Here is a 10,656-nt window from a genome sequence, read left to right on the forward strand (position 1 = left end):
TGTCCACTTCTGGGAATGTTTTACTCTTAAGTCTGCCGTCGACACGATAATGTTGATATTTAAGGTCAAATATTGTTGAGAAGGAAACCTATTGGGAAAGGATCTTCTTTGACCAATCACACTCAAATAATTATTTAGAGGAGATATACAGTATGATTTAAAGGTAGTGTTTTCATATTTGTAGTCATATGTAAATATTAGTGAAGTGGTAAAATCTCAATAGCCAGAGTGAGATTACTGATTTGCAAAGGCAAGGTGATTTTAAGGTGATTTTAAGGGGAGAGCCGAAAAACTGAGCAATTGTTGCATGTTTTATTTACAATGCCAAGCAGCAAAGTTGGATTACATCAAATGATGCATCCATGTAACTGTGTATCAACTTATTTCATAATCCTTTATTATGGTATTTCTTAATATTAAGTGGCTTTTACTATTAATATTCCTTATAGATTTGGTACATTTATTTTAGACATATTGTGATTTGGCAAAAAAAAGCCAGCTATCAATCAAAATCATTGTGGCTTAAACGTCGGTTTTCCTCAAAAACCGAGTAGGAGCTCTTACTTACTACATTTTGTTTTTAGTAAGAATGTAATTTACAAACTTTTAAAACATTGATGTGAGACACTTGAACACAAGTTCAACTGTATGGTGAAAACAGGACAAATGCTTGGTAACAAATATCATTTTTTGAAACATTCATAGTTAAAACGGTGACAAACGTATTTCCTCAAACTTGAGGAATACACACAGTTCTGTAGCTTTAAAATATAAAGTATTTTGTTTTCTCTCTCTGAACACATTTACTTTTACTGCACGAGCACTTCCGTTTCTCATCTTTGAGAACACGTCACAACTTGACCTCACCTCTTCTTGTTTGAGGTCCCTGCATCCGAAAACACTGTCTGTTTACCTGTAGTTACAGTCAATGAACAACTGTTAAGCACAGATATTATCTCCACTTTTTATTCACAGTACAGCCACTCATCTCATCAACGGTTTAAACTACCTCTGTTTTTGCCTTTGCCCTCCTCAGAGGATTAATGCAGTAATAACATTTAAGTACATGTAGAATTGTTATGTTTTTCTAGACATCGTATTGAAATAACCATGATTTAAATGATTTAGAGTCTGACTAAAATGCATTGTTAATATATTTATGCATCGAGTCAAACCATGTTACTGTCAAATATGGAAACGTTTCATTATGGGAAATAAAGTGCACTGAAAGTGAATGTAAGTGTTACTCTTCTGTGATCTTAGGGCTGATATTGACTATTTGTATTGTGTTTTTTTTTTTTACATATATAAAAACATACAGTATGTTTTTTTTACATTGTACGTTTAAAAAATGTTTTTCTTCTCATTTTCAAGCTGAAAGTGAATGTCACTCTTTTACCATGACTTAATAATAACAAATGAAGTGATAAACGTATGTGGAATACTATTTAACCAGTCGTACTAGTTTGCCAGCATTTACAAAAAATTCAAACAGGCGTTCGGGGTTGTACCGCCTACATTCACTACACCTGAAGAGCAGGAAGGAAGTTTTCACTTTACAACAACACTTCAACCAGGATGGCAGCAAGTCCACTCTATGAAGGGGACTTACTTTGTCCTCAATGCTGTGAGATTTATTGCTTTCCTGTTCTCCTAAAATGTGGACACAACATTTGCAGAGTTTGTTTACAGAAATTCTGGGAATGGAAAGGATGTCGAGAATGTCCCGTGTGTCGCACTGTGTCCGTCTATGGGAGGCCTCCTATCAATTTGCCCCTAAAGTTAGCTGCAGACAACTATCAAACGCAAAGGACCAGCAGGAATCAGGAGCTTTGCTGTCTTCACAACGAGAAGCTGAAGCTTTTTTGTCAGAATGACGAAGAGCCCATCTGTCTCGTCTGCCACACATCAAAACAGCACAAAGTTCATGAGTGCTACCCAGTAGAGGAGGCGGCCCAGCAGAAAAAGGTAAAAACTAGAAACTGAAAAATAACAGGGGGATTTACTGTGCATACACGCCAACACACGAAACACAGAATTCAAGTAGTCATGTGAGAGCAAAGACTTGTTGCTACTGTGGTTGTACTTCAGACTCTGATTTTTCTGTGAACATTTCAGACAGAAGTTTTAGCCATGCTGGAGTCCTTGAAGAAAAAGCTCAGAATACTGAACAAGACAAAGGAGCACTGGCAGGAAACTAAAGACTATATTCAGGTAAAAGCTGCATTCATTGTGTCAATCATTACATGACATGACATGAGTTTGGTTGTACATCTACTGTTGGACATTTTTAATGCTGAATCTTTAGCGTGACTTGTTAAATTCAAGAAAATCCCTCAGCATTCCTTTTGTTTACTGCTAAGAATAACCAGCTCCCTCAACATTACAGACTCAAGCATATCAAAGTGAGAAGGCCATGAAGGAGGAGTTTGAGAAACTACACAAGTTCCTTTGGGAGGAGGAAAACACGAGGCTGAAGGTGCTCAAACAGGAAGGGGAAATTAAGACCCAGGTGATGTGCGAGAAGCTGGAAAACATCAAGGACAAGATCAAAACGCTCTCGTCCACAATCAGCGATGTTGAGAGAGCCCTCAGAGCGAGTGATTTACCATTTCTACAGGTACACTTACATCCACTATTTACACAACACATTTCTCTAAGCATCGACGATGACACCTGCACACCGACTCCAAACCACATATTTATTTAAATGGTCATTTCAATCCCAGTTGGTTCTTCTGTCTGGAGTCAGTGTGCAGGTGTTGCTCATTATCAATACTGATTTCCATTAGCCTTGCTTCTACGTGTGATGTCCATATAACTACACACCTAACATTTTGTTAATGAGATGCATGTCTTCACTTTCTTTGTGACTTAAGGACTACAAGCAGACAAAGAAAAGGTATGTATAATTCATTTTCTGCTGAAATTAGCACAAACTGTCTCCATAAGACAAAGTCGTGATTATTTCAACATGTTTCAGGGTCAAATGCAACATTCAAGAGCCAGAGTGTATCAGAGATATCCTGATTAACTCTGCAAAGCATCTGGGAGTGCTGAAGTTTGGGATTTGGAAGAAGATGGCCAACATCGTCACATGTGGTGGGTGAACAGACATTGGCCCCAGTTCAAGTTTGCTATGAAGTGTTTTCAATGTACTGAACTTTGTTTACGCTTGCAGTTCCCATCACTCTGGATCCAAACACGGCCCAGTCCAACTTAAAGTTCTCTGAGGAGTTCACCTGTGTGCAATACAGCAACAAGCAGCTCCTACCTGACAACCCTGAACGCTGCACCAGCCGTGTTTGTGTGCTGGGAGCGACCGGCTTCACATCCGGAAAGCACAGCTGGACCATAGAGGTGGGCCAAGGTAAGGACTGGTACATCGGAGTGGCCCAAGAGTCCATCAAGAGGAAGAGTGTCGTCTTCCTCAACCCAAGCGAGGGTTTCTGGGTGATCGGCCTGTGCAAGGGAGACTCGTTCTGGGCTCAGACCACGCCTCGCACCAAGCTCACGTTGAAGCAAAAGCCTGAGAGGATTAGAGTGGAGCTGGACTACGACAAAGGAAAGGTAGTCTTCATCAACGCTGCTGACTCGACAACAATACACACATTCAAAGACAGGTTCACAGAGAGGATCTTCCCCTACTTCTCCCCTGGATTGTATGAAGAAGGGAAAAGCTCCATCCCACTGACCATCTGTCCTCTGACAATAACGGTGGATGTAGAGTAGACTCAGATAGACACATGGCTCTCTTTGTGAGTGTGTTCAAGCTGTTACAACGGGAAAAAAATAGTTGTAGAGTTGAAATATTGATTCGCACTCATGAAATTCAGCAGCAAATTGTACTGATACCACACTGTAGCCAATGAATGTAACTATGGCAACATATCATACATTATATTTGATCAAACGAGACGTAACATTTCAAACATTTGTATTGTTTAATCTTGTTCAGAACAAAGATGTATAGAGTTAATTTGGTGTCATTGACTGTCCTCTTTGTTTTTTGGTTTCCTCTGCGATGCCATATCTTTCAGCTTAGAGTCCAACTTCCTCTGCAGATAGGCTTTCTTATTGGGGTCCATGGATTTGTCTTTCTTCCCACTCCCGGCATAAAGAACGCCTTCTTTGCTTATTCTCATCCGAGCATGAGACTTGGCTTTATCTCCACAGCCGTGAACCTAAAAAAGGGTCAGATCAGAAAAACACAAAACTTACATTTAAACTAAGAAATGTCAGTACACAGGCTTATAAAAGGCTTTTCTGGCATCGTCCATGCATTTTCAAATTAACAAATCAGGCAAATCACAGCTATATAGCCAAATAAAAACATTAACCAAAACAAATATGGTTGGAGTGTGTTCCTGTCGTACCTCTGGTATGTGATGACTGAGACAATACTGCCTGTTGCAGAACAGGCAAAGCTGTCCAAGTGTTAGCACAGAAGCTTTACACTTGACAAAACTGCACACGCTCTCAGCTTTCCTGACAGCGTTGATAAGTGCATCAAAGTCGTCATCTGGAGCAGCGGCAGCAGCAATGTCACAGGCGCCTGCCTTCGTTCTGTTCTTTCCTGATTGAGAAAAGGCAGAGTTGAATTATTGCAATCACAGTGAAGCAGACGGGTTAAAAAAAAACGATGTTTCTGCTACAAACCTTTAGTCTGCTTCTTTGACGACTGCGCCTGAGCTGGTGGGATGTTGTTCTGTTGCTGTTTTTGTTGAGCATTTTCTTCCCTTTTCTGCTGCTCCCTCTTCATTCGCTCCAAATGTAAACTTTTCAGGTCTAACGGAGGTTGACACAGCGGCTCTCTTTGGGGATTTGGGACCGTTGTCTCTTCCTGGGCTTCTTCTTTTTCTTCTTGTTCTTCTTCTTCTTGTGTTGGCTGTTCAACTGGTGTTGACACCAGGGTCCTGGAGACAGTGATACACCTGTCTTTCCCCTCGCCTTTACTCTCGTGCACGAGGCCCAGCTCCTCAGCGACCTGGTGGACCAGCAGGCGGTCATGAGAGTTAAACGATGATGGAAACTGTAGTTCACTCCGATTTAAATCCTTTAGAAAGCTCTCCACCTGCTCTCTGATCTCAGTGCATCTGTTCTTCTTCTGCTCTTCCTCTGTCAGTGCTGTCATGCAGGACTTTGCGTGCTTAGCATTAGCTGTATTTTCATTACTGCTGCTACCAGTGGACTTCTTTTGACCTTGCTTGGCCTTGCTGGGAGGCTGATCTTTCACCTTCTGTTTGGCGGACACGGAGCTGCTGGAAGACGTATTAGCCTTTGTGTCTTTGTGGTCGCGGGTGTAGTTCTGAGGCACGATGTCCTGGATGTACTCGAATGCTGTTCTGACTTCCCCAGACTCAGTCATATGATTGATCAGGGACTTCAGGAAAGCGTGACTCTGGACAGTTTGGGTGTCGCACACTACAGCGATGTGACGTCTCGCACGTGTAACAGCCACATTAATCCTTCTGTCCTCTGCCAGAAATCCAACTTCCCCTAAAATATAACAATGAAGAAATATGTATGTACATGCATAAATTAAAGCCACTAATGTTCATGGTGTGGCAGAAACAGACGTGACTTCACAGCAAAAAAATAAAAATCACCTTTTCTGTTGGACCGAACTAACGACAACACCACAGCCTCTTTCTCTCTGCCCTGAAATCCATCCACTGACTTTATCTCCAGCTCCGGATGCCTTGCAGACAGTTTCTGACGTAGAAGATCGACCTTGACAGAGATGAAAACATTAAAAAACACATCACTTAGTTATTTTGAGACACAACTGTTAGCTAGACTGTTAGTTTAATATTACATTTTTTATTTGTTGGGACTATTATTTTAAGTGTAGATCTTTTATTTAAGAAATACAGAAAACAAAGTTTTTCATTGTGACACAGCAGCTGAGTTGTGTTTTAGAGGACAGTTCCTCCAATCAGTGACTTACCTGTAGATTATATGGAGCAATAACAGCTATGTCTTTAGCTTTAACCCCAGCTTCAGTCAAGGCCTTTATGTGCAGTTCAACAATGTCTACCTCACCTGAGGATAAAATAAACATACCGTTAGATCCCACAACACACTAACTGTAATAAGATATTTTACAATAAAAGTGACTGACCTTGATTGCCTTTGGACTGCTCATCTGTGACCTCCATCTCACTCAGACCACAGCCTGCAGTGTCGATGAGAAGAAGCGGCGTGCTGGTCTCTTCAACACAGGTGACTCCTGGTAGGTCTCTTTTGCATTAAAGACAAACAGTTTAACTTTAATGAGTTATCATTCACCAAAACAGTGAGTGAGATACTTTCCATCAGCAAGCTCACACTCACTTTAACACATGTCTCTCTACAGAGCTGTGAGCTGTCAGTCTTCCCTGGTACATCTCTTTGGAGGCCCACTCCATGATGGCGCTGTTCATGCGGTACTGAACTGTTAGCATACGGACAACTGAGTCCCCATACATCTGGATAAGTCTCTCCATGAGACTGAGAGACAAGCCTTTTGATGCAGCCCTGAGGAGCACAAAAAGATTATTGGTAATGAGATCCTATAAAAGGCCCTGAAAACATCAACTTCATGAATGATTTCCGTATTTGTGTTTTTGTCCTTCTCACTGGTTTGACGTGGGTAAGGCTCAATGGGAAAAGGTCACATATTTCATTTGAATCAAAATGTGATGACAGCTTTGACACATTTTGTTGTCACATGTTGTCAGCAGTGCCAATAAAATTTGATCACACAGTCACACCCAAACAGTCCTGATGAAGCAGGTTAGTGTTAACCTCTTAAATAACAACTTAAGATCTTCTTCTCCAAATTAAAACTGTGATCGTTTCTTATTTAGTCATAAATATTTAATGTTTCAGAGAAATACTTCAGATTTGAAAACATGTTTTCAGAGATGTTTCATCGAAAAAATATTGCATCTTGAATGTTATTCATAGATTAATGCTAAAAAGCAGGAAAACCTGTTTTTTACGTTTGTGATTTGATAGTAGGTGGCAGCTGCTTGTAGTCTCCAGCCAGAATGCACTTGCGCGCTCTGAGGAGGGCGATCCAGCAGCTGCTCTCCAGGGCCTGAGCGCACTCGTCTATCACCACCCAATCAAAATGCTCTGCTGGCAGGAACTTCAGAGGGCCGCCGTCACAAGCACCTGCAGATGCAGACAAGTGCTTTCTGATTGCCTTTTATCATCACTGCATCGACTGAACTACGTTTTCTTCTCTCGAGGCCATTACTGACCTGTGTTGGTTGATAACACAACATCAGCACTTTTTAGGATCTGGGAGATGGCTGTTGCTTCTCTGGTTTTCAGCTCTTTTCTTAGCTCGCCTATTTCCCTTTTGAAGTTCACCCGCTCTCCTTTTTCATGCTTCTTCATTCCCATCTTGAAAAGAAATATATCAAATATTACAAATCATTCAAGACAGCACAAATGCTAGTAGGAGCACACACACTAAAACACTCACAAAAGCTTTATCGATGTCTTTGCGGATGTCAGCGATGATGTTTGCATTGTCACTCTGAGCGAGGATGGCATCTAGTGAATGTTTCTGTATGGACTCCAGCAGTCTGGCAGGGTGACCCAGCCTCAGGACCTTTGCCTTGCACCTGGCTAACCTCTCCACCAAATTATCCACAGCCACGTTAGAGGAGGCACAGCACAAGACCTGCACAGTCACAGAATCCAAATATGAAAATGATCCTGACTAGACCGTAATTAATCAGTAGGAGAAAATATTCACATATACACAAATAAAAAATCAACTTCCTGCACCTTTTGGCCTTGTTTTAATGCTTGCAGAATGATCTCCACCACTGTGGTGGTTTTCCCAGTGCCTGGTGGTCCATGAATCACTGCCAATTCCCTCTGAGACAGAGCAAAGGACACAGCTTCTCTCTGGGAATCGTCCAGGTTCGAGTTAAAGAATTCAACTTTATCTGATGAAACGTAAGAGAATATCCAGAATAAGTGTATGTATTGTATGATTCATGCTGGGGTTAGGGTTAGGGTTAGGTTTTAGGTTTTGAAATCGGTGTAAACGGCATGCTGCATACTTGTGTAAAAGCGACCACAAAGCAAAATGTCATAGAGCAATTAGACAGATTATTTTTTGATAATATTTGATTTGTAAAGCGTGACTTACTTGGCTGTGATTGAGAAGAAGGTTTTGTGTCTCCAAAAAGAACATTTATCAGATTGGCAGCTGGTCCATTGCTGTATCCATTTAATTCATTCAAGGCCCTGTAAGCACAAAACACACAGTGAAAACAAGTTGTTTCAAGGGTTTATAACGGACTTGTATCTGTCCTACATGCTCTGTACGGACATTAGCGCGAGTGCATTACAGAAGTCACTCACTTTTTCATTCGTTTATAGGTGACGTCATTTGCCAACTTTAAGAGGTTGTAAAGAGCATCTGTATCAAAGCTGAGGCCATCCTTTGAATCGTCAAAGGTCACACTCACAGAAGCTTGGCTGACCCTCGTCACTATTCCTGTGCCGACCTGAGAGGCTGCGGTGCATCCGCCAGTGTCATACAAGCCAACTATGTCCCCTGAAACAAAAGACATAAACAAAACAAAATATGAAACTAAAGTCACAAAAAACCCCACTGGTGTTTTATTCTTCCATCTCACCAGGTCCAAAGCTGTTGCTTGGTAGAGACGAGAAACCAAGATGCTTTCTTGGCTCGAGGACAACAACTGTGCGACCATACAGGCCTGTGGACTGACTTCCTATCTGCAATTTCAGCAGGCAAACTCCTTTACTTTGAAGATCCTTGAGAGAGATGTTCTCCTGCCATATCCTGAGGGCACAAAACAAGACACTGTCATTTTATACTGAGAGTTAGCAATAATAAGTTGTTTTTTTTATATTTTGTGCGGCCAAAGATTTGTCTTACTTGTAAACCATACCATAATCTCTCTATAGAAAAAGGGGGAAATTCATTTGATTCTATTGATTTACCTGTCTTGAGGACTACGACTCCCATAAAAACTCTGTTTTGGACTATATCCTGCCCAGATAGGTTACAGAATCAGAATCAGAATCAGAAATACTTTATTGATCCCCAGGGGGAAATTTTACAGTACTGGTGCTCCCATTCAAGAGTAGAAAGTAGCAAAAATATAGAACTAAAAGTATGTACAAAATATAAAAATAAGAAATAGAAAATAAAAAAACAGTTATCACGTTATTGAGTGGCATTAGGGGGAGTGGATCCCATGTTTTTGGAGCTTGACCCATACCAGGGGCTAAAATTCACAATAACTCTGCTGCTACATTTCTGACAGCTCTTTTTTAATCTGTCTCTTCCAAGTGCAGAACAAAACTGCAGGATTATCCCTTTATACAGTATAGCACCACAGTCTGGATGTTATTTTACATACCTGGTCTCCTCTATTTCAGCCTCCCTCTCCTCCTGTAGAAGCTCAAGTGTCTTTGACACAAACTGTTCAACCGCCATTGCTCACTAAAAAGACCCAAAAGACAATCTTTATTACAGCACAGATCCCAAACATCATGTCAGTACTATTCAACTTACACCAGAAGACGTCCTACTTACTAACTACTGTAAAGTTTTAATGTTACACACATCAGGTCACATTTGACTGATAAAACTTGGTGTTGTAATTTATGGTACAGTTCTGAGGTACTTGTACTTTAATTTTGTATTTCCATTTTATGTTACTTCATACTTTCACACCCACAACATTTCAGAAGCATATATTGCCCTTTTTATGCCACCTTATTTATATGTAGCTCTAATGAATGGAGTTATTTCAAGTTATACAAATTTGCTTTTCTTCGACCATGCAGCAACATAAAATCCTGCATATACAGAAATAACAATCCAATAATACAAAATGGCACTGGGATCATTCTGCTGCATAATAAGTTCTATTACTTTTCATAAAATCTTGCTGATATAGTTTTGTACTTCTACTTAAGTAAAATATTGAATGCAGGACTTTTAATTGTAGTGGAGTATGTTTACATTGTGGTATTGATACTTTTAATCAAGTAAAAAGCCTGAATACTTCTTCCACCACTGAATCTCACAGCCCATAAATAGTCAAATATTGTACATATTGTTGTACACAGCCTCAGGGTTTGCTTGTCATGCATTATCGATATAATATAGTTGGTTGTAATTAACGTTAAAAGTAATAAAGGAAATACGAGCAGGGGACAGCTTAACGTAGTAGTTTAAATATCTGTTAAAGCTTCAGGAAGACAGTGTCCTCAATCCCAGAAATGCTGACATGTTAGCTTGCTAATCACACTGCACTCAAGACAATTTACTTTAGCTACAGCTAGCAAGCGACAACGACACTCACCCGTTAATGTCAACTTCATAAAAAGACACTGAAAGAGCAGAAGACAGACAAGGAAATGTTAATCATGAGCGACAACTTGAACGTCTATTGGTAATATATTCTGTAGCATTAGATACACCAGTAGGTTTGTTTGGCTCTTCTTTTATTATGTTAGCTGGTTAGCATACTAGCTACACTGCCACCTATCTGCTCAGATGACTTCCCGTATCTCTCACGTGCACATTTTATTTTATTTTGAAAATCCCACAACGCGGAAGTTGGTTGACGCTCCAGAAACACGTTGAGCTAAGTTGTCAGTCAAACT

General features: G+C 40.4%; 2 protein-coding genes across 2 annotated transcripts; one reads left to right on the forward strand and one right to left on the reverse strand.

The window, feature by feature from the left end:
• The first annotated feature begins 1,573 nt into the window (after positions 1 to 1,573).
• On the forward strand, positions 1,574 to 4,316 carry LOC139286299 (zinc-binding protein A33-like). The gene is made up of 6 exons (XM_070907041.1): positions 1,574 to 1,968; positions 2,119 to 2,214; positions 2,390 to 2,620; positions 2,880 to 2,902; positions 2,984 to 3,102; positions 3,182 to 4,316. Exons 1-6 carry the CDS (start codon positions 1,579 to 1,581, stop codon positions 3,730 to 3,732), a joined length of 1,410 nt encoding a protein of 469 aa, XP_070763142.1. The 5' UTR covers positions 1,574 to 1,578; the 3' UTR covers positions 3,733 to 4,316.
• Positions 3,932 to 10,445, reverse strand: ighmbp2 (immunoglobulin mu DNA binding protein 2). The gene is made up of 16 exons (XM_070907040.1): positions 10,353 to 10,445; positions 9,402 to 9,484; positions 8,649 to 8,818; positions 8,371 to 8,566; positions 8,156 to 8,253; positions 7,786 to 7,949; positions 7,478 to 7,678; positions 7,251 to 7,395; positions 6,987 to 7,161; positions 6,337 to 6,519; positions 6,125 to 6,243; positions 5,951 to 6,045; positions 5,610 to 5,733; positions 4,660 to 5,499; positions 4,377 to 4,576; positions 3,932 to 4,184 (listed from the first exon to the last, which is right to left on the reverse strand). Exons 2-16 carry the CDS (start codon positions 9,476 to 9,478, stop codon positions 3,987 to 3,989), a joined length of 2,985 nt encoding a protein of 994 aa, XP_070763141.1. The 5' UTR covers positions 9,479 to 9,484; positions 10,353 to 10,445; the 3' UTR covers positions 3,932 to 3,986.
• Between the last annotated feature and the right edge of the window lie 211 nt (positions 10,446 to 10,656).

The sequence above is a fragment of the Enoplosus armatus genome, chromosome 6 (genome assembly GCF_043641665.1).
Source record: "Enoplosus armatus isolate fEnoArm2 chromosome 6, fEnoArm2.hap1, whole genome shotgun sequence".
Taxonomy (NCBI): domain Eukaryota; kingdom Metazoa; phylum Chordata; class Actinopteri; order Centrarchiformes; family Enoplosidae; genus Enoplosus; species Enoplosus armatus.

Bases quoted from the DNA above. Each gene is read 5' to 3' on its own strand.
- LOC139286299 (XM_070907041.1), top strand. From the start codon at position 1,579: ATGGCAGCAAGTCCACTCTATGAAGGGGACTTACTTTGTCCTCAATGC. The intron at 2,215-2,389 runs GTAAAAGCTGCA...TCAACATTACAG, and splicing joins AAACTAAAGACTATATTCAG to ACTCAAGCATATCAAAGTGA. The intron at 2,903-2,983 runs GTATGTATAATT...AACATGTTTCAG, and splicing joins TACAAGCAGACAAAGAAAAG to GGTCAAATGCAACATTCAAG.
- ighmbp2 (XM_070907040.1), bottom strand. From the start codon at position 9,478: ATGGCGGTTGAACAGTTTGTGTCAAAGACACTTGAGCTTCTACAGGAG. The intron at 6,046-6,124 runs GTCAGTCACTTT...TTTTATCCTCAG, and splicing joins GCAGTCCAAAGGCAATCAAG to GTGAGGTAGACATTGTTGAA. The intron at 4,185-4,376 runs GTACGACAGGAA...ACCCTTTTTTAG, and splicing joins TCAGTCATCACATACCAGAG to GTTCACGGCTGTGGAGATAA.